The sequence below is a fragment of the Alexandromys fortis genome, unplaced genomic scaffold (genome assembly GCF_014885135.2).
Source record: "Alexandromys fortis isolate MF-2015 unplaced genomic scaffold, M_Fortis_MF-2015_v1.1 scaffold_132, whole genome shotgun sequence".
In the NCBI taxonomy this organism is placed as follows: domain Eukaryota; kingdom Metazoa; phylum Chordata; class Mammalia; order Rodentia; family Cricetidae; genus Alexandromys; species Alexandromys fortis.
This window is the reverse complement of record NW_026068055.1, coordinates 51334-75915: the sequence shown is the minus strand read 5'-3', so window position 1 is coordinate 75915 and position 24582 is coordinate 51334. Positions and strand designations below refer to the sequence as shown.

At 40.1% G+C, this 24582-nt stretch overlaps 1 protein-coding gene across 1 annotated transcript in view; it reads right to left on the bottom strand.

Moving 5' to 3' along the window:
• Positions 1 to 22989, bottom strand: part of Atg10 (autophagy related 10) — a 213623-nt gene extending 190634 nt beyond the window's left edge. Inside the window, exon 1 of the mRNA XM_050119845.1 lies at positions 22885 to 22989. Within this exon, the coding sequence (XP_049975802.1) occupies positions 22885 to 22974 (90 nt within the window). The 5' untranslated portion in view covers positions 22975 to 22989. The remainder of the gene's footprint in view (positions 1 to 22884) is intronic.
• Between the last annotated feature and the right edge of the window lie 1593 nt (positions 22990 to 24582).

Genomic DNA, 24582 nt, shown 5'->3' with positions numbered 1-24582 from the left:
GATTCTGAGAATATTATTATCATCAGAGGCCCACAAAAGCTCACCAAAAGGGGTTTCCTCTGATAATGGTTATAAGGCAACAATTATGTGCCACACAACCAGGGACACATTCAGCACAGGTCACCAAGGTGGACTTGTGTACGCTATGGACCTCCAGGTTTTTAGGATGAGAAAGAAATGTCTGGTCCTCTCTTTGAGCATATATTCACACACACAGACATGCACACACAAATCAAATTAAGCTGTTGAAAAAATTAAAATTTAAAAAAAAATTAAAATGCCATAAAATTCTAAATCTTATCATTCAATACAGCTAGAAGATCTCAATACAGAAACCAAGGAAGACTAATACAAGACAGAAAATGTTTGCTTTAGCTCTCTTGAAAAGGCTCTACTTCCTCCAAGTGTTTTATTCCGAGGCATCCTTGATCACGGGAATCCATGCTTAGCAGGCACTCAGAAGTAACTATGCATGAAAACAAAAATGAAGATAGGCAAGCCACAGGCACTGACTTCATTAAGTTAATGGAGTATCATTTAGTATGTGAAGTAATAGCTTATAAATTAAAGTCAAATCAGAGGGTCTGGTATAAACAGTCCATATAAAAAGACATTTTTGCTTCAAAAAGAATTTTAGTGGAAAATTGCTATTCAATTACTTTTCTTACTAAATGACAAAGTAGACATAAATATAAAATGATACTTATAAGTCAGTAGTATTTATTAAAACAATTATAGATAAAAATTTAAGTTTCCTAAATATAATAAGCAGTATAGTATAAAACCTCCAAAATATAAACAATCTATGCTAAATAATTTTCTTAATAAGCTCAACAAAATGAATATATTTAACCTCATGATTTTACATGGATTTTGGATACTGAATCAGAACTTCCTTTCATCTTTTTTGCCTGAATGTATCCAGACACAGAAAAAACCCTCGCCTAACCTCTTCATGTCCTCCCAGCAAGATCTTTCTATCTTGCCCTCATGGTATTTTCCAACTGTCTGCCTTAAACAAAGAGTCCTTGCTGGCACAGGCTTGTTGCTAGCCAGTATTTAGCTCTCTCTTTCTGTACTAAGACAGAGCAGCCATCTGCTTCACACAGCTTTTCATCCCTAGGATAGCTTTCTGCTCTTTCCTCTTCCAACTCAGAAAGCAAGAGAGAAAACAAAGCATCGAATGTCCACAAGAAGCTGCAGAACACCCAGGAGAGTTTCCTCCCAATCAGGAAAATGCTTCCTTAGCAACCAAGTATCTAAGGCCAATTAACCTCCTCTCTCTATCAATATTCAATTTCCACAGAAGCCCTTTTTGGTTAAGCCCCTCAGTTTTACAATGAGCTTTCTGGCAGAGAAAAGGATGCTTCTGCCTTAAAGGAGCCAGTGCCTTTCTTCTGGATGCCTTCAAGTACAACACGAACTTAAAAAGTGCTGTCCTAATGTGATGCAAGAGACTGGAAACAGAAATGCCACAGGAATTAAGGGGCACCATCAAATTACACCTAAGATGAGACTGAAGCATTTATTTCAAAGCAGTCAGCACTTGGGTACCAGGGAGAGTGAGCCCTGTATTAAGGATGCCCTGTAGCTGTCACTGCTTGATATTTTCCCAGGCTGATTTTTGTTCTTTCCACACAACCAACAAAACACAGGTTACCACCAGATAACCCTGATCTCAGCAGAATGCCAGAGAAAAGATGAATGGAAGAGAGGAGCAAAAACCTCACCAAAACCAAGGAGTTTCCTTCCAGCAAAGAGATTCTAGGAACTGTCATTCCAAAGTTAAGCTATTTCAGAGGCAGGAAAAATTTCAGTGACTTACAGACAGGTAGTTTTATACAAATGTACCATGAAAAGTTTCCTTTCCCATGTTTTCAGTCTGATAATTAGGGGTTATATTTTCATAATTAAACCATACTTTACTTCAGAGAAGACAAAGAAAATATTATGCAGAAAAATCATACAACGGGAAATAAATACAATGGCACAGGTCACAATCCATGGACAATGAGGAAGCTGTATAGTAACCTTAAAGTTTCTTTAAGCTCTTTATATAAGGTAGAATTTCAAATGCATATTGAAATGTGTCATGGATACTAAAATTCACCCTTCAGTTTTTTTCATAACACCACTTACAAGCAAAAGAACTGTTATCTTGGGGGCAACTCTTTCTACAGTTGTGATGCAGGATTTCAGAGCCAGTTTATCACTTGAGAGCTGCAGGGCTCACCATCCTCCAAGGTTCTAGTCTACAATAGTAAAACTGCCCTAAGGTTGTACTATGAGAACAGAACAAAAGTTAATCCTTAGCCCCCATAATCCCACCTGTAAGGCAGCATTAGTAACTATGTGTTGGATGAGGCTGCTTGCTCATTTCTGGCTGCTCAGTCCCGAAATAACCACGCAGAAACTATATTACTTAAATCACTGCTTGGCCCATTAGCTCTAGCTTCTTATTTGCTAACTCTTACATCTTAATTTAACCCATCTCCATTAGTCTGTGCATCACCACGAGGTCGTGGCCTACCAGCAAAGTTTCAGCATGTCTGTCTCTGGTGGAGGCTCCATGGTTTCTCCCTGACTCTGCCCTTCTTTCTCCCAGCATTCAGATTAGGTTTCTCCACCTACCTCTATTCTACCCTATCAGGCCAAGCCAGTTTCTTTTATTCATTAATGGTAATCAGATGCATACAGATCTGAATCCCACATCACCTCCCCTTTTCTGTTTAAATAAAAAGGAAGGTTTTAACTTTAGCATAGTAAAATTACATAACAAAACAAGTATCAAGCAAGAATTAGTTACAATATCATATCTATCTTTTATCATAACTAAGAAAAACTATAATTATAACTATATATTCTTCAATTTCATCAAAGACTCCAGGAGGATATAATATTACCTAAGTAAACAGAAAGTACATTGTAAGCAACTTCCAAATCTCTAGAATTGACAGAGACATCTTACTACCTGTACAGTCACCCAAAGTTCTTCTGTATCATTAGGACATCCATCTTTAGCCTACAAGCCCATAATATCAGACTTTTCCATAAAAATTTCAAAGACAGTTCCACCTATATTGGCAGTTTGACAGTCACTTGCTTCTGTGTCCTGCAGAATGTCTAGCAGACTCGTTCATGAAGCAGGAACCCCAAAAGACCATCTCACCTTTTGGCAAGTTCAGCAGTCATTTCTTTGTGGGTCCTGCATGTCCAGTTCAGCAGTCCAGGCAAGAACAGTTTCTTGCCCAAATGGCTAATGAATTCCATAAGGAGCCTCTTCAATGCCCATCTTCCTCTTGAAGTAATTGGTGCTGCCAGGAGCAGATGTGTCTCATTGTCATGTAAAGTCCTAACTTCTTAAAACATTTAAATGCCACAGTCTGAAGGTCTCTGAAAGACTTGAAGAATTCCTATTCATCTGAGAAACATCTCTGTACATCTAGAAAATCTAACAACATGACTACAAACTTGACTATTACAGATGACTCTCTATTTACCTATAGATCTTAATTATACACTACATTTTTAAATGAGCTATACAAACACCTTAATCAAGAGCAGAAATATACATATAAGAAAATTTACCTTACGTTTGTATCAATAAACCAAGATCCGTACCAATGCAAATCTCTATAGCAACTATGTTCTCCTCCAGCTGAGGTGTCTTGTGATAGGGGAGGCAGGCAAAGAAACCAAATGTGATGGATAACTCACAATAGTGTGTATGTTATTTCCATTACAGAATGGCACAAAGACCCAGGTTCCCACCTGAGTCCTGTGGGTAATTTGGGAACCAGTTTTACAGGGGAAGGGATTTGGACTTTTAAAAGGTTCTATAAATAACATCTTCAAAGTCAAACAGTGAAAATGACTACAAATAGAGATTTAAAACCAAATTTCCCCACCTCCAAGGATGAGACACTTTAAACCACGTCACACCAACCTGTCACACAAATCGCCTAGCAATCCCATTACTCTCTTGTGTGAATCCCTTCCAGTGGCATTAACAATCATTAAGGTCAAAGGTTATAGTCTTCAAATGCCATTCATGAGCCATCAATAGGTTCTGAAATCAATTAGTTGGCCTTGGCTAAAATTAAAATAATAATAGAGTAGAAGAGATTAACAGAGTAGTTCAGGAGTAAGATCTGTTTCACAACCTTGATTTCAGAGAGACTTGTATGTAGTCCTAGGTCCTGATGTAGAACAGATTTTTTAAATGAAGTTTTATTAAAGAAAAGTTGAAAGCCACTGGTCTTAAAGGATGCTCTCAAACAGATCCAGGACATGGGGAACTGTATTACAGAACAGAGTTCCACCCTTTCCTCTTAAATAACAGCAGGAGATACAAGGAAGGAAGCTGCTTCTCAGCCTAGGCTGGGAGAGGATAACCTGGAGTCAGCATAGGAGGAGGCCGCTGATTATATAATTACACACCTCCTTCACAGCAGCCCCAGTCCATCAAGCAGATAGTATGGTTTATTTTTTACAGCACTAATTATGTAATTATCCATAACATTAAATCAGTTCCACCTGATTTGGTCTATCACAGATTTCCTGAAACATTCATTTGTTTATTACTTTTTAAAAGAACACTAAACTACCAATCATATGTAAAAGCTCCAACGTGGGAGGTGGATAAAGTTTCTTCAAAAAAAAAAAAAAACTGGTTTGGGTCTTAATAGCGGGTGACTGAAATTTGTCTTAATATGCCTTGTCACTTCTACAAACCGCAGATCCGCAGATTCCACAACTGCATTCTCGCTGTATTATCCATCATTTCATAAAATGCCTGGTATAGGGTCGGAATCCTACAGGGAATATTGTCAGAAAGACCAACCATAGCTGAAACTCCATTGTCTTTAAAACCTTCTTTCCAGTATAAAATTCATTCAGGACTACTTCCTGAGAAAGTACTATGAAGTAAGCTACGTGTCCTGGACTTCTGGAGCGGGTTCTTGTGGCCGGGAATTATAACCCTAAACACAGGGCTTCCACTCAACTGCTCTCCAGCACTTTTGAGCAGTCCTAGTCCCCAGCTGCGGGCCCACACCAGCAACAGCCATAAACCATCCAGAAGATTCAGCAGACACCTTCTGAAAAGCAAGAGGTTAAGAAGAAGACAAGGACAGCAGCAGAAGAAAACATGTGGATCACAGAGCCATCTGGTTCTCTCTGTCCACATATTCAGGTTAGCGCTTGTCTCTCCAGAAACTCCCCAAATCTGTGTGAGTCATGCACCATTCGCCCATTAACTGAAAAGTAGGCCCAGCAAATTCCAAACTGGTCAGAACAATCACTCCTGACCTCCTTCATTCTTTCTCCATCAATCTCTTCTCTGCTTAACTGCAATCCATTTGCACTACCCTTTATATTTAACCCTGTTTTCTTTAATGGTCTGTTCCTCTGAATCTCACCATGCCCTGCTTTATAGGAATCCAATCTAACAATAGAGTAGCCGCAACCTACTACCCCTCAGTAGAAAAATTTCACACCAATCCTCCCCAAACCTCTGACTGCTTCTTAAACCAACCAAAGATCAAATTCAATCTTCATGCACCCCTCTGCCACCCCCCCCCCACAATTCTTTTCCTTAGATGAGAGTACCTCTTGCCAACCAATACCACCATAGGTATATACACCACTCCCAACACCATTCCAAGAATTCAGGAAGGAAGAGTATGATTTGAAAAATATTTTTGGTAGTTGATGTTTCTCTTCAAGAATGCCCAGGATACACTACACACCTTAGTGTCACTAGAGAGCCAGGACTGGATAATGGCTATACAAGACAAAGTAGACAAAAGGACGGACAATTCACCTACAGCCAGACCATGCTGTTCAAGTCCCATCACAGGTTTCTAAGTCACACTGACTAGTGAGGCTGCTGGTTATCAAATTGTACAGCTATGGGTTCTTCTGTTGCAGTTACATAATAGCCCACGATCCCACATTACTACCTCCATCGTATTGATGACTCCTGACTTTGAGTCTCATGATCAACCATTTATCTTCCCCTTCTAGATTACCTTGATTTATATGGGTTTGTCTTCAATACTCCATAAAGGTCATGGCTTAAAGAAAATGTTCCAGCTATTACCATAGCATAATTCAATGACCTGTTAGAAAGATGAATAAGAATTCATTTCTCCCAGTGTCTTGAAGACAAGAAGAGTTAATTTCATGAAGAAAGGTTTGGTCAATATGGTCCAATGCTATAATAGGGTCAAAGAAGATGAACACTAGAATTGGTAAGTCCAAGATTACCAGTAGCAAGGGAGGCCATTTCCATCTCTTGATTTTAATGTAAGGTGTAGCGCACCATGCCCGTCTCTACTCTATGCGCTACCATACAGTTCATGAACCGGGCAAGGGGCTGAATATTGAAACACACAAAGACTCACAGAGAGAGACACAGGTCATCCTTGATGCCAGAATGCCCCAAGAATTCCCCCTTTATTGTGTCCAGGGGCAGTTTATATAGGGATAGCCATGCCCCAGCCAAACGCACCAGAAACCCTCCTCCTGAGGGTCTCATGCTCAGAACAGCTGCAAGCTGTCTCAGAGTAGAGGAAAACAAGTTGTTTACAAGAAATTCAGGATCTGGGGGTTCACAGCTCCCAACAGTAAGGTAAAAGAAAGAGTTGAGGTTGGGATTAATGATAAAAAAGAGAAAGGGTGGTATAGAGTACTTACATAGTCTGGTAGTGAGGAGCAAGTCAGGCTTGTAGACAAGGACCAGCAGTAGAAATAGGAGTCGTGGCATAAAGGCTAGGGGCCAAGAGTGGGCTTGGGCACTGCAGGTACTGACAAAAGGACCTAGATCATGGCAAATAGATTACTTTCCTCGTCTTCTGCCACAAAAATCTGAAAGAAACTGCTATGGGAGGAAGGTTTTCCTCTTGCTCACAATTCCACAGTGTGGAGCACAGTAGGGAAGGTGGCTGCTCAGGGACCCAGGGAGGCAGCGGAGGCTCCCACGCTGTGACACAGGAGGAGGCAGAAAAGGCCTGAACCAATGTGGATAACCATGAAAAGCCTGCATTTAATATCTGTAGGTATCACAAAACAGTACCTCAGCTGAGACACAAACTCTCAAAACCTGAGTCGATGGAGGACATTCCACACCCAGCACAGCAGGAGAAGTAAAAGTTGACTGGATATACAAAACATGGTCTTAGTTGAAAACAAGGACTTTGTGAGCAGAGGTTTCCGGAATGTGAGATCAGCCTTTTTAGCAGATGAACTCGGCAGTGAGGCACATCAGAAGACAATATAAACAAATGTAAGGCAGGGCAGACAGGGGCGTGTCCACACACAGTGATTGGGGAAGGTCACACTCCTGTCCAAAGCACAAACTGTCACTTTCGGATCATCACTACTGGCTTCCCCTCAGAACAGACAGTGGAGCAACTAAACACAAGCTGTCACCTTCCGACCTACTGCTCACAGACACATTTCCAGGCATCGTCCAGGAGTTGGCTACTACTGCCAGCTGGATACCTGCTTCCCTTCCCTCCGCAGTCCACTGTAGAGCTAGACAAACTTGATCACTATCTGGAAGTTCTGCTGAGGTCAGCAGAACGACATGTTCATCTCCTCAATCTTATCTCAAAACCTCCTGCTTTATTTAGCAAACCCCGACTTTAAAGAAACGTTGCAGGAGCCAAGAACATGGTTGAACACCCTTTATCCATTTATGCAATCCAAAATAATATTCCATGGAATATTTTTAATTAACTTTGTCAGTTTAACTAAGGATGAAAATTAATTTCAAATCAATAAATAAATTTTTAAATTCAAGTATTTTAGATTTATATGTAATTTATTGTAAGATAAAATCTCATTGTAATACATTCTAAGCAATGTCTTTTTCTCCACTCCAAATACTTCTATTGTGTTAAAAACAAAATCAAAGAGGAAGAACTGCTAAGACATGATTTCACTTTTATTTGTTTTAGTTTGATAATAAGATCAAGATATCCTGCTCAGAAATTCTACATGAAAGACTCAAGAAATTTGAAACCCCTGACCCATAAATGCCCATAAAGGACAGCATGGGGGACTTGTCAACCTCACAACCTGGATGGATGACATAAGTAGAGTAACAAAATTCAAACAAGGTACTAGCGTCCTCCCGTAGAAGCAGCTGGCTCCCACATTAGATTGAGTATAAGTACCCCACTACTGGGTTATTTGTTGATGGGAACTAAGTCCATGGCCCGGTGCATGTTAAAAGCATGTTACACACTCAAGTATATCCCTTATGCCGTTGTCAATTTTTTTGTGCACAAAATTCAGCTTAGTACTCTTTAAAATACACACTGACTCCAGAAATAGATGGACCTCACAACAGACTGACACACAAAGGAAACCTTCTCAGCCACCTCACGATGAGTGAAAATACAATGGCTATACTGCTGTAGTATCTTTACAAAGGTTTTTTTTTTTATTAGCTTGATAAATAGAAAGATAATTAGTTTTCTCTATGGATTTATTCAACATTCAATTTGATTTCTCTCAAAATATAAATTCCCTCCAAGTTTTGCCAAAGGCAACAGAATGCACAGCATTTTCAAGGTAAAAGTAGTCCTCAGAAGCTATTTAGGTTAGAGTCTCACTAACTGAATATCTTATCTGAATTTTTTCTAGTGCTGTAACGCAGGTATCAAGGGCCTAGACATGAAGGAACACAGAAGAATGCTGAAAGTACTCTGCCTCTGAAATCCATCATAGGAGAGCACTAACCTGCATTAAGACCTGTGAGCCATATTTCATGAACAGCTTAAATGGTTTCCCTCCCATGCCTGCATGCGTGCTTCCTATGAACTCTAGGAGGCAAATACAAACACTCTGCCATGCGCTTCTAAAGAAGCAGTCTGTTGCCACAAACTACATCTCCTGCAATGTATCTAAAGACTGCTGCGGTTCAAATCCTCATCAGACATGACAAACATCACATCACGCTATGGTATATGCTACACCTTAAATGAATCAGTGGAGCTGGAGAGAGGGCTAGTGTCAAGTGAAGAGCACTTTCTGCTCTGGCAGAGAACCCAGCTTCCATTCCCAGTTTCCATGGGGCAGCTCACAACTGTCTACAACTCCAGTTCCAGAGGATCAGACGCCCTCTTCTGACTTCTGCAGACACCAGGCACACAGGTGGTGCAAAGAAATACATGCAGACACAACACCCATACACAAAAAAAAAAACAAAATTTAAAAGATAAAGTCAGGATTTATCTTGTCTTTGATCTTTCATAGTGTCTTAAGAAGAATCACAAAAAAAAATTAAAAAAAATTAAAAAAAAAAAGAATCACATAGGTAGGACAGAAGTCAGCTGCACTGATAGGTATTTCCTTTAGAAACAATCCACTTTCACCGAGTCTGCTGGGGCACACCTGTGATCTCAGAACTTGGTAGGCTGAGCAGGACTCCATATTAAAGGACAGCTTGGGCTACACAGTGAGTTCAAGGCCAGACTGGGCTATAAAATCTTCAAAACACATAAATAAATAAGTTGAGAAAGAAAGGACAGTTTTTAAAATCCATTCATTTAGAAACACTCAGTTTGTCAAATAAGTCAATAAATAACACAACTATAAAGCATGTTTCCATTTGTCTGTACCTACAGACACTAAACATAAACTTCCTGATATTTCAATGCTGCTTCAATAATTACATTTCCAATTACTAGGGCTAATCAGGTTATTACTCACCATTCGCATTTATCATCATATCTATATGACAGTCTAAAAATAGCAATTGCTTTACAGAGAAATTGTTACCATTTACTTGAGAACTGTGCTTGTCATATGTTCCATTATAAGAAATAATAATATCCTAACATATGAGTCTATTTTGAACACACAAAATAGAGCTCATCCGAGAAGCCACTTACTAAAACCCTGTGGGCAGGTGAGCACATGCGAAGCCAAGCTTCCTCAGATCATCATTCTCTGAACGTGTTCTTGGTCACTAAGATCATCTCCTGGCACTGGTTCTTAGATGCATGCTTCGGGGAATTTATGGTAGATTGTTTTTGTTGAAGGCCTCACTCTCTCTAATATTCTACCTGTGCTGGTTCACCTCAGCTGCTGAATCATAAGGCCCTAAGACAAAAACTCTGTTTTTTCCTCTCTCTAGTAACATACTATTGCTCCCTTTATGGCTCTGTCATTTTCATAGTTGTAAAAAGAATGTAATCTGAAGGTGCAGCCTGCGGCTCTAAAGTAACGAGGGTAGAAACCGAATAAATAAAATATATTCAGTGCCTATCTCCACTGCCTCTCCAGAAGAAATGCAAAACTCCAAATACAATGATGTAAAAGTTATTGACCAATATAAAGTAAATATCATGAGTATTTGAAATATAGTAATCAAAGGGCTAAACATAAGCTGTCTTTATTTCATGAAAAGGATTCAAAAATTACCTAAAGAAGAAATTAAGAGACAAAAAAGTGCAAAGCAATGCTAACTACAGAAGTACAAGGAAAGACTTTGAGATAATGCCCTTGTAAGTGTTCATTAATAATTTCCTTCCTAATTACTACAAATGTTGATACTCCGTGTTCATCTCACTATCGAATCCTACTGAGTGGGCCAATACTAAGTGTAATAGAAATCCTATACCTTGTTCCTCCAACCTTGTATTTTCAGTCTCTTTGAGACAGCAAGCTGATTTAGAATTTCACAGAAGATTTACAGTTTAGTAGTTATTTTTCCAACATCACATACATATCAATTATAAAAATTAGTAATGATCTTTGGGTTATGTTATGACTTAAAAGTTCTTAATGAACTAAAAGTTAACAATACCTTTCATCAAAAATCATTACTTAATTGGAACATAGAGGGGGTGAGGACAAATTCATCAGAAATAAGGATGTTTCTTTACAGAATCCTACTCCTTTGTCAGCTAATTCAAAATGTTAATTTTTTTGGAAGAAGCTTAAACACAGGTACTCTGTATGGGTGAACAATTCTTTCCCCCAAAGTCCTGGGTTCTTAAATGAAAATCTCAGTACAAGGTGTGGGATGCCTTCCTATTAGTTATTGGTCAGGCCTCAGAAGTCCCCCAAACAACCCAGGTCATTGTTTGTAATATTTATGTTTGTACCCAAGGACGAGTGATGCTCTCAGCCCAGAGGAGACAGTGTAGAGGCTCTTAACTGGCCAAAGTGCTAAGAATAACTGACCTAAACGGAGACTCGTGGAACACCATGAAAGAGGGTGAGGAGCAGATGTCAGAGCCATAGGAAGGGAAGGAACGCTGTGAAATGCTGTTCTCTTGACATGGCTTGATTGTTCAACTCACGGTAGCTATGGCTAAGTGAACGTGAGCTGCCCAAGCCAACAGGATCAGCCAACATTCTAGAGGTCATCACTGACTGAACTCAGTGGGTAAAAAAAGAAAAGACAAAAAAAAAAAAAAGAAAGAAAAGACAGGAAGGAGGCAGAGGGGATGGTTGAGAGTCATCAGGGAGGTGAGAAAGGGGAACTGCAGGAGGATAGAACTGAGATATATTATAAACATAAATGTATGAATTTGTCAAATAATATATAAAAGATATTCTAAAAAACAAATGAGTAAAATGTTTAGGAAAGAAAACTTACCTAGTTGGAATATACAATTTGTGTTCCCACTTCTATCTCAAACTATCACCTAATTTTCCTAAATTATTTTGATAAGATTTTTTTCAGTGTAAGTCTATAATCAACAAAGCAGGGTTGTTTATAATTCTTTCACTATTGCAAAATGATCATATCTCATTTTTACCATAAATAGTCTTCGGTCCAATATGAAAATTCATGAATTGATAACGGGAAGTATAAGTACCAACATGCATTTATGAAAACTGTCATATAAGACATGATGTTCTCGGGGCAGTTCTCACTATGCTAGCCCCCTTAGACAATCCTCTTCCTACATGGAGGCTCGTCGGTCACTACCGCAGGCCTGCGGAAGGGCTACTGGAAAAGACATGCTCTCACTTGCAACTTTGCAATTTCAGAAATTCAGCAAGTGAATCCCAGCAATGATTCAATAAGTGTCTCATCTACTGACAGCTTCCAGGACTCCTGCTTTACAACACTAGCACAGAAGATGCTGTTGGACCCACTGTGGGTTATCATCTATTCCATTTTAACTATCACTTTAAACTACAGTCAGAAAACCACAGTCAAAAAGATAGCGATCATGACTTTCAATAAAGACTTCACTTTCCATTTTATTTCACATCAAATTTTGTATTTGAGTATGAGGGGTTGGGATAAGAGAGAACAGATGTGCCATAGTGCATAGGGGAAAGATAGAGAATATCTTAAAGGAGTCAGTTCTTTCTCCCACCAGGTACGTTCTGGAGATGGGATCAAGTTGTTAGTTTTGGCCATGAGTGCACTGATCTGTTACTGAGTTGTCTTGCCAGTTCAGTTTTGATTTTTAAAATCCATTGTAGATAATGTCATGTCACAGGCATATAAGTCTAAATATACAATTAGAATTGATGGTCTATGATAGTACAGAAAATTTCCTACATTGCACAAAGTAGATCTCTAAAAAATTCTCAGCTATTAGCAGAGGTACCTTTTTGACATTTTAAAATAGAAATTTAATATGAGCCAAGAGTGGTGGCTCACATCTATAATCTCAGCAGTTGGGAGGCTAAAGAAGAAAAACTTACATGAATTCAAGAACAGGCTAGAACACTAGTGAGTTTAATGCCAGCTTGAACTACACAGTCAATACATAGTTTATGTTTTGTTTCTAGACTGGGTCTAACTGTCTAGAAACAAAGTCTAATTTATGCATAAACTATGCGTTGGCCATTCAGTTCTAAGTGAAACTTAGAAGGCCCTAGATCAATCTTCTACATAGTAAGTGTATCTTCCTGAACTGTTTGAAGAAAAGGAGTTACTGATACTTTTAATAAAATCTCAATCATTTAATTTTACCAACAAAGACTGGAGAGCCAGATACTGGGGTGAAAACTTGCAGAGAAAAGCACTCAACTGACCTTCCTCCTCCACCATCAGCCCAGCAACCTCGTCCCTTCTACCAACTCAATCAAGTCCTCTCTCACTTCATGTTCCTCCCCTCCACTTCCTGTGCATCTCTCTCTCCATCCTCCTGACTCCTTCTATATTTTTTCTTAATAGTCCTGTGTTCACTTCCTGTCAAATGGTTGCTTGCTCCACCTCTAGACATATGGTTGACTTAATTTAATCCTGTTTACAGTATTCAAGCAGAAAGCTCTTGGATTAAAGGTGTGTTCTAGAGCTGAGCTACACCACTACTAGAAACAGGTTTCTCCAGTAAATAATGAAATCTTGGAGTTCACAGTGTGATCAAGTATCCTGCAACAAATTATAAACTGATCATCTAAGAAACATTGCAGCCCTAAGATAGAGGTTGTTTGAACTCCATGAAACATTTTCTCAAACCATTCACATAGAACTTCACACCTCCATCGGACCTTTTGAAAATGGAAAGGTGGAGAGCCATGTCTGCTTCACTAGCTCCTAGTTCTGCATACTCATCAGTTTCACTGTGAGCAAAGCTACACACAGACTTGTCTAGAAGAGCTGTCAGACTACAAAACTAGTCTCACCCTCAGAAACAAACAAAATGCACTCTCCCTTCTGCAAGAAAGCCTTCAGATATCTGAAAACAACTAACCAAGGTTGGTTTTCTGGTCTACTACCACATCCCCAAGACTGCCCAACATTCTTGATCATAATGCTCTCAAGCACCCCAACTGCTGCAGCATGCTCCCAGTCAGATGAACTCAATAACTTACTTTTTAAATCTATTACTGATGAATGAATGGTTTATACTCATTACCAATGTTTTACAAATGTAATAATGTAATAATTGATCTAGAACAATGGTTCTCAAACATTTTGATCTCAGGAGTTATTTACACCTTTAAAATTCATTGATGATGCCAGTAAGTTTTTGTTTAAAATTTTATTTATGTATACTTGCTATGTTAAAAATTAAATTCCAAAATATTTAATTTAAATACATTTAAAATATTTCTATGAAAGCATACTTTCCCAAAAAAATAAGTAAGAAAGGTGGCCTTGTTTCATATTTTAACAATTTTTAAATGTCTGAGATGGTAAAGATAACTGGATTCTTCTCTCTACTTTAAAATTTTTTATTAATTAAATTTGCTCTTCAACAAGTTCACGTGTGTACATAATTCGTACTGGCCATCTCAGCTCCCATCTCCCTGCTACTCCTGTCTACCTGCCCCCACTGTGTTACAAATCTCTCACATTCATGACTATTCATTTTGTTTTGATCCACTGATTTTAACAGGGTCATCTATGTGATGATGGATTTGGATCTTGTATCTACATTTGCATACAATATGCTGCACTATCACAGATCATGCATCACAAGCAGGATGTCCATGACAGTATAAAAACAGTTTTCACTACATAGATCTTCATAAGGTTTCTGGAACCCAAGCTTTCCTAAGGATATATATGAGTCACCTATGCATTGGTCAATGTACCTGAAGTTCTAATCAATTTCCCAGCATCTTTAATGTGCTTTTAATTATCTTGAGCTTGAAGACAACTAAAACTACAACTTTCAGAAAACCTCCCCTCTTCATGTAAATACAAGTCTTACACGTAGATTAGTATCCCTAAGTATCCATGGGGGAGAGTTTCAAGTGCCCCAATAAATGGCAAAATCTGCTGATACTCACGTGCTTCCTATCCTCCCACACTTTTTAAATCATCTCAATATTGCTTGTAATAGCTAATAGAACACAAATGTTATATAAATTGCTAATATACTGGTTAGAGAATAGCAACAAGAAAATAGTCTGTATATGTTCAATATAGACTGTTTTCTTTTTCCAACATTTATGTTTCTCCAACATGGAATTCACACATGTAGTGGACAGACCCTTTCCTCTATGTTCTATTTGGTTGACTTCATGTCACTCCTTACTAGTGATGTTGCTGATACCCTCGTAGGTCCTCTTTAAGGCTAGTCCACCCATCTCTGCTCAGAGGCTGTGACTGTTGGCTGATAACTTGTAGTAGATCCCTTCTTTGGAGAATTACTCAGGAGACTGGAGCTACCAACCTGAGGATTTGGCTAACAAATGACTAACCCGTGATAATTCGAGTACAAAAGGCCATCTCAGTGACCATAGTGGGACTAATTCTTTGATATGATTTGAAATGAAGAGCTGAGATAAAGTTTGTCTCGAGTTTCTTCCTCCTCCATGGCTTTTATTCTTGCTCTGCCATGCTTCCCCTATTCCTTTTCTCTTAAGAGCACTCCTACCATAAATCATTTGAAGAGAAATTCTTATCTTAAATTCTGCTTCTAGCAAACCTAAAGCGCCTTTCATTGCATCAAGATTGTTGGGAAGTAGATAAAATTGACGGGGAGAAAATTGGGATCTTGGGGGTGGGGTGGGTTGGAGATAAGGGGGGACGGGGAGAGAAAAGTGAGAAGGGGAGGATTGGGGGAACTTGGGGAAACAGGAAGATTGGGATAAAGGAAGGTTGGATAGGGGAGCAGGGAAGCACATATCTTAGTTAAGGGAGCCACCTTAGGGTTGGCAAGAGACTTGAACCTAGAGTGGCTCCCAGGAGCCCAAGGCGATGTCCCCAGTTAGTCCCTTGGGAAGCTGAGGATAGGGAACCTGAAATGACCCTATCCTATAGCAATACTGACGAATATCTTTCATATCACCATAGAACCTTCATCTGGTGATGGATGGAGATAGAGACAGAGACCCACACTGGAGCACTGGACTGAGCTCCCAAGGTCCCAATGAGGAGCAGATGGAGGGAGAACACGAGCAAGGATGTCAGGACCACGGGGGGTGCACCCACCCACTGAGACAGTGGGGCTGATCTATTGGGAGCTCACCAAGGCCAGCTGGACTGTGACTGAAAAAGCATGGGATAAAACCGGACTCTCTGATCATGGCGAACAATGAGGACTGATGAGAAGCCAAGGTCAATGGCAAGGGGTTCTGATCCTACTTCATGTTCTGGCTTGGTGGGAGCCTAGCCAGTTTGGATGTTCACCTTCCTAGACATGGACGGAGGGGGGAGGACCTTGGACTTTCCACAGGGCAGGGAACCATGACTGCTCTTTGGATTAGAGGGGGAGGGGGAGAGGAGTGGGGGGATGGAGAGAAGAGTGCGGGGAGGGGGAGGGAAATGGGAGGCTGGGAGGAGGCGGAAACTTTTTTTTTCTCTTATTCTCAATTAAAAAAAAAAGATTGTTGCAATACTGCCTGACCCACTGGATGAGCTGGCCACCTCTGCAGTCTCACATGTGCTAAGCATGCTAGAGGAGTGTAGGAGTTCTCACTGTGTGGTCCTGACCCAGCACCATCAGTCCCCTCTCGGAGCTTATTAGAAGTGCAAACTTTAGACCTACTGAATCAAAAATTGTAGGAGTGGGCTCAGCAATTAATTTGAACAAATTGTTTGTTACACGATAATTTGTTTTTAGCAAGCCCACAGGTGATGCTGGTGACTACTAAAATAGTATCCACTACTTTTCCAGTAGTTAAGAGCATGAGTTTAAGTCAAGTTTAATCACATCTTTGTCTTTGTCCCTGGGGAAGCTTCTTAACCACTGTTGTCTCTGTCCTTATGTGTACACTGACAGGAATATATGTGTCTGGATCATGATGTGGGAGTGTCATATATCAATCTGTTGATTTCATTGGTTAAGTAATAAACACACTGCTTGGCCTCATAGCTTAGAACATTGATGGGAGGAGTAAACAGAATAGTATTCTGGGCGGAAGAGGAAGTGAGGTCAGACTCTGCTCTGCTTTCAGAGGGACCTGACAGCCGTCATGCTCTGCTCTCCCAGGCAGCTGCAACCCATGATGGACTTAGGCTAGAATCTTCCCAGTAAGCGCACCTTGGGGTGCTTACACACATCATTAGAAATGGGCTAGTCCAGGTGCGAGAATTGGCCTGTAAGGGCTAGAGTTCATGGGCCAAGCAGTTCTTTAAATGAATACAGTTTGTGTGTTGTTATTTCGGGCATAAGCTAGCCAAGTGGCCGGGGTGTTGGGGACGCAGCCCCGCCACTCTAATTACAACAGGATCATGAGATAAAATGAAGTTACGTACACAAGGCACTCAAAGCAGCGCCAGCACTGAAGTTAGCTCCTGTCTTCCTTCTGTGCATCACATCACGTTTAAATCCGTCATTACTATACTGCCACAGAGGCTTGTGACGATTATAAGATAATACAGAACTAATGAGGGAAATCGGTACATATTAGAAAACCAATAAATGGTCACTGCAAGTACTTCTTCATGAGGATTAAAATCTTAGTGCACAGACATTAATACTGACACAAATGTTTGTTTAAACGAAATTTGTTAAAGTCACTGATAGAAATATTGATTGGGGCTAAACAAATAAAAGTACTAACACCACAGAAACTCTTCCTTCTGGCTTGGAATCCACCCATTCACGTATCTGCATTCCTTTGGCATGGCTGTTCAGCTGTCTACAGGCACAATTAGCTACTAACAGCAAAAACAAAAAAAAAAAAATTATTCTAGCCATTTGACTGTCATGGTTTTAGGGTTAATAGTATATTTTGCTTAAGTCTGTATTTTCTGATGCTCAGACCATGTCCCTGGGCTCTCTCCCTCTGCACACAGACTGTAGGCATCTTTTGATGACTGATGTTTGATAATGTTGTTTTATACACTTTTTTAAAGATCATTAATCATCATGATTTTCATGACAGACATCCCATTCTGAAAGCATAGTTATAGCTAAATTTGGTGATTTTCACAAACTAACATTATATACTCCCCAAGTTCTTCTATCATGAGCATAATCAATCCTTATCACAAAATTTGTTTAAATACTGAAATTCAAAAATTGTTAAATATGAACAGTTCACTGCATTTTAAGAGAAACAATATATTCCCCATCTAATTACAATCTACCCTAAGTATGTATTTAAATTGTCATAATATTTTCTACTCCATCACAAATGTAAGCATGCTATTAAGATGAAATATTAATTCTGAGATATCTAAAAATGAAAAATAGCAAACTGTACATTATCATACCCATAATCATACCATTGAATAAATAGAAACTGTGCATAAATCTTGATGAAGAAAGAAAAAAGTAATACAAAAAAGAATACAATGCAGTATAGTACTTATCAAGGAAGTGTGACAGTGCGTACAACCCTTGAGATGTCCTAAATACTGCTACTTTCTGGTCAGAGTCACATCCAGTCATCGCTAAACAACACTGAGAGATACTGGTGGCTGACTGTGGTTGAAGAAATGGTACCTTACTGGTGGCTGACTGTGGTTGAAGAAATGGTACCTTACTGGTGGCTAACTATGGTTGGAGAAATGGTGTCTTGCAACCTGGAGATTCTTCCCAACCTTTGTAATCATGACAGAATACAAAGGAAGTGTTACATGTTCACCTTTTTATTTTCCCATTCACTACCTGCTCTTTATTATATGGCTAGGAAATATTTTGTTAGGATTAATAATAGCACTTTTGCATACTGTATCCAAAAAAAGAACAAATATTTGAGGTAAGAAAACAGGTTTACACAAGGTCACACTGCTAGAACATGACTAAAATATATTACAAAATACAACTTTCAAATATAGTAGTGTTTTCTTCTAGTTAAGGTCCGCATTAGGCAGTCCAACTTACTATGAGTTACCAAACAATAGCAAACAAAACACTAGTATTGGCTGGCAAGCAACAGATGAGCACCAGACTCCAGCTGACTCCTACAAACATAGACTATTGAAACCTTACTGAAGTTTCTCTTTTCAGACATTTGTAACTTTCCTATGTAAACTGGTTATCAGAAAAAAATTACTGCTATTCTATCCAAAGTAAAAACCCTTTAGAATTCAATCAATTCAAAGTAGTTTATCTTATTGCTCAGCTTATATCAACATACAGAAGTAGTTAATTCTGGTGGGACCAGAATGAAAAGTCTAATTAGATTATAGATATTTATCATGTAACCCTATACGGATAGGTCACAGTCTACAGGAGCAGTTTCACTTCAGAAACCGTGAATACAATGGGGTATGAAAGCGAAATAGAGGAACCACACTGTATAGGAAACCCTGAAGAGAAGGGTAGAATAGAAAAAAACTTCTTTAAAAATCTAATTAAGAAAATCTTGATTAGAAGGAAATTAATATGTAGGCTATATACATACAATACATATATACATATACACATACATACATACATATAGTATCTTTTTACTTTTGTGCTTTTTATTTGTTCCTGTGTTTGTTTGCTTGCTTGTTTAAAACAAGGTCTTGGGGCTGGAGAGATGGCTCAGTGGTTAAGAGCACTGTCTGCTCTTCCAGAGGTCCTGAATTCAATTCCCAGCAACCACATGGTGGCTCCAAACCATCTGTAAAGAGATCTGGCGCCCTCTTCTGGCGTGTGGGTATAAATGGAGGCAAAAGTTGAAAAAAAAAAACAAGGTCTTGTGTAGTTCTGACTGTCTCCAAACTGGCTATGTAGCTCAAGAGGGCCCTGGACTCCTGATTCTTCTGTCTCCACATCTCAAATTACAGGCATACACTGCCACGCCCAGTTTAGAATCTTTCAATTACTCATTCAGCTGGAGACTGGCAAAGAAATCAAGAGATGCAATAACTCACAGAACTGTTCTGTCAACTTTAAAAGCATTCTCTTATTTGGGAATTGGAAAATGTGACACCTACAAGAAAGGAAGCCTACGTAGATGGATGGTGACTCCACACTGAACTGTTGGATCAAATAAATAAATAAGAGTCCCCAGGACTTCCAAGAAGAAAGAATTGTGGGTTTCATTCTTTAAAGAGATAAAAAAATTAATAATATTTAAAAACATAATAGTCAACAGCTAATTCAAATGATAGTAGATGTACTTGAATTAAATTGTTTAGGCTATAATAACTGTCCATTTTCCATTTAACATTTAATTCTTATTCTATTGGTTACACAGAAAATCTTCTTAGTAACTGCATCCATTGCACATGTACCTTAATTAACCAATCCATTACCATCGCACATTATGATGGCTTCTGTTTGCTTCCAATCATAAATGGCAGTGTGACACACATGCCTCCTGAAAAATGCACGTATTTCCGGCTAGTCTTTGAGCACTCTCTGCAGTTTATTCTGATGCAAAGGCACTACATCAGACCAGGGAGTTTGCTAAACAGAAGGATGGGGATAGAACATAATGATGTGAGCACAGTAAAGCGCCACCGCAGAATGTGGTGCAAGGCCATGGCTACTCCTCAGGGAAGTCCTCCCAGCATTCCTCCATGTTGAGTCGTACTGGGCAATGCTAGCAAAGGGTGGAGAAATTGGTAGGAGGCTAAACTTCTCCATTCAGTAGGGATCACTCATAGAATGGACACGACTTTAAACTCTGTCAATCAACACCAGAAAGTGTCAGTTCTCTTGTTGATGTGGGAGTGTCATATACCAATCTGTTGATTTCATTCATTAAGTAATAAATAAACTGCCTTGGCCCTGATTGGTGAGAACATAGGTGGGAGGAGTAAACAGGAGGAAGAGGAAGTGAGGTAAGACTCCTCAGACAGAGTCGACAGCTCTGCTCTCTGGAGCAGAGGCCCTGCTTCGCTTTCCTGGGCATACGCGATGAAGTTCCGACCCAGAATGGACGTAGGTTAGAATCTTCCCGGTAAGCGCACCTTGGGGTGCTTACAAACAATTATTAGAAATGGGCTAGTCCAAGTGCGAGAATTAGCCTAGAAGAGGCTAGATAGAAATGGGCCAATTCATTTAAATGAATACAGTTTGTGTGTTGTTATTTCGGGCATGAGCTAACAGGCGGCCAGGGTGCTGGGGACGCAGCCCCGCCGCTCTTATTTCAACATCTTGTACTGCCAAACCACTTTCTAGTGCCTTCACCACCCCTGCCAACTTGTTAGACAGAAACTAGTAATTTTGCCTTTTTAATCATCATTTCTATGTTAACTTTTTAAGCTAATATATAATGAATTGAGGAAGCTGCCTAATGTGTCTGGCTTCAGGATTGGTGTTGGCTATTGAGCCATGATGCAGTAACTAAGATTCAAGCAACTTCCATGCAGTTCTTAACACTACTGAGCATACAATCAAGGATGCCTTGGGATCAAACGCTCCTGGAGGGAGTTACTCCTAGAAAGCGTTGTACACAGGCAGCAGTGGGCAAGCAAGGCGTAACTACCAAATTGATCCAATTTCACAGATTCTGAGCACCTCTTCCTCTGCACACAAAGAAGAGCATCTCCACTAAGAAAACGGCTTCAGGGGCTAAAGTGCTTTCGAGCACACATGAAGACCTGGGTTCAGAGCAGCCGTGCGAAAGCTGAGTGTGGTGGCGTGCACCTGTAATCCTAGCAGTAGAGGTATAAAGAGGAGACCCTGGTTCACATTGGTCATCTAGGCTTGCTAAACTGGTGAGCTCCAGGTTCAGTAGAGACCCTGCCTGAAAAATATAAGGTGAAGAGCAATAGAAAAACACACCATACGGACCTAGCATCCATATGCATGCAGGTACATGTGTGCAAGCACACCCACATACATTATACACACGAACACATATATAGACAGGAACACGTACATACAGATAGAAACATGCACACATACCTAAAGGAACACGTACACACAGAGAGACAGGAACATACCTTAATAGGCACAGACAGGAATGGATATACACACAAGCATACAGAGAACACACACACACACAAAGACATGTACACAAGTATCTCCTCACTCTTTACTAAAATGCTCAAAATTTAAACAATTTTATTTCTTTGTGCTAAAGCAATTAGGTCCCCATCAATCATCTTCCATCTGTTAAAATTCAAGTGCTTCCTGAAGTAAGAATATATAATTATGTTGTAGCCATCAAATGGAATGCCAAGCAGTCACCAAGAAAACTAAGGATTCTGCACTTACTAACATGGGAAATGCCCATGATATTCTTCTTTGGTACCAAAATATATGTATAGGAAAAACCTAAGGAAAATAGAAACTATTTTCAAAAATACTATACTGCGTACCTACCTGAAGGTGTATCGGAGAATTCTTTCACTTTATATATTTCCCTGTTGTTCATTTTTCAGAATGGATAGGTACAACCTTTCTTAGGAATAAGAAGCATAGTGCCAGGTGGTGATGGTACATACCTTTAATCCCAGCACTCAGGAGGCAGAGACGGGTCGATCTCTATAAGTTTGAGACCAGCCTGGTCTACAGAGTGAGTTTTAGGACAGCCATGGCTACATAGAGAAACCCTGTGAAAGAAAAAAAAAAAAAGAAGGAAGGAAAGAGGAAAGGAAAGAAACATACTAAGGCTATTTGCATTTTGATTTAAAAGAACCTGAAAATATGTAGAAAGTCACAAAGAACTCAGCACTTCAATGACATTTAATTTTGTAAATTTCTCAAGTTAGCCGAAGTAGCCTAAAGAATGAGACTCAGGTTCTACAAAGTTCCCAAAGGCTAGGAAAACAGTCAATGGTAGACTGTACTCAGAAACAGGTCTGTATAGGGAGAGATGCCATCATGAAAATCAAGGCAAGAGATGTTGTGTGTCCTCAAGTCCAAGGAAAAGGGTGACGGGTCACCAGAACTGCAAGGCCCCACAGTGGACACCACCACTCCTATTTCCATTGCGGTCAAGAAAACAGCCCCTCAGAAATGACGTGCACACTCCTACCACCAACAGTCCCAGGACCTAAGTGCTATTCATTTTTTAAAATATAAACATACATAAAACAGACTGAAAGTTTTAAATTTATACTTCATGAAGACTGCAAAGGAGACCACGGCACACTACACTACTCACCTCTGTTGGAAGACATGCGTGTACACTGGCAGGTGTTCCCAGATGTGATGCCGTCGTCCCATTTTTTATTTGAAACTGTGTTTTGCACATGTAGCCATCAGAACATTCCTGCATTGCACCAACAAAAATACATTAAAAATGACAATTAATTTAAGAACTGGTCACTGAAGAACTACCCTTAAGTTCTAAGCCATGCAAAGAGAAACTTGACACACTGAATGAGCTGAGGTAACAAGGGTAAGAAGACTAACCCAGTGCACACTGCGTATCACTTGGTAAACGTGAATCTTGCCTCTTAGCGTCCTGTTCAGTGATGTGCCTCTTCTACTCTGCTCCCTTTACTAACCCACAACACCAAGGTCAGACACAAAACTTGAGGATGGTGAACACTTGAAGACTCATTTAACCTCACAGACAAGGACCGTGTCATGAGGAAGACTGTGCATGGAGAGATTTGAGGGTTCACAGCAAGGCTGGAAATGAGCAGGGCCTTCTGCTGTCTCTTCAGTGGGAGAGATGTCACAGAGAGATTCCTGGACAGTGCCTGCCTGAGCTCTCTGAGGAACCTGCATTTTCCATTTCCTTAGGGCAGCTCCTGCATTCCATGCACTATAATTTGAGAAAGCTTTGTCTTGCACTGCACTGTTCCCCTTAGCACAGTGGTTCTTGTTCTGTCTTCAGGAGACAAAGTCCTTTTCCATAGAACTGTTCTTTAGAGAGCTGAAAATACCCAGGTTGTTTTAACATATGGATTACAAGAAGGTGTTCTCAATCATCCACTGCTTTGTTTCTCCTTTCGAAAGTCCTTTCTGTGTGTGCATGACTTGGGATACGTGTCTCTGTAAGTTTACGTGTGTGTGTGTGTGTGTGTGTGTGTGTGTGTGTGTGTGGCCGTAGAGGCCAGAAGAGCAAGCTGGGTGGGTTCCTTAGAGCTGGAGTTATGTGAGCTCCTGATGACTGATCCAAGCCCCAGTCTTCATGATTGAGCAGTAAGTACTCCTAACCACATGCTCTCAGGCCACCCATGAGTGTTCTGGGGACCAGAAGCATTACCATCACCTCAGCACCAGACATGTAGAGTCTGCAACCCAGCACCAGGCCCCAGAGGCTATATGTTCAGGATCCCCAGGAAGGGGCTACATATTTGGAGGTACTGGGGCAGTGTACAGTAAAATTACACAAAGGAATTGCAAGCTCAGTCCATTGGCATTAATCCTCGCCCCTAGCTGCATATGAGACTCCATCCCATACAGAGTTCTAAATGCTATGGCTGGGGTCCCACCTGAGACCAATTAAGCCAGAACCCACATCACCACAGCTTCTATTTCCTTGCAAGGGAACCACTTGAGCACCTGATGAACTCTGAACATCACGGAAGTAATCGACAGCTGCCTAGGAAGAAAGGGGCAACTCAAGACCTTGACGAAGCCCAAAGCTCAGCCCAACCTTTCCAAATGTGGAAACCCGCGCCACTGCTGCTCACTGTGACAGTTTCACCCACGCTGAGACAGTAAGTGGTCTTTGCTACCCTAGACCCTATTTCCCAGCTCTGGCCTAATCTTCTGTAGTCTCCATGAATCTCTCAGAACACTCCTAACTACATCTGTTATCTAGAACCCGTTACCCATGGGCCGTAAAGCACTTGCTCTACTTTACCTCTTGCTAACCATCTGCTGTAAAACAGTTGCTATACTTTAC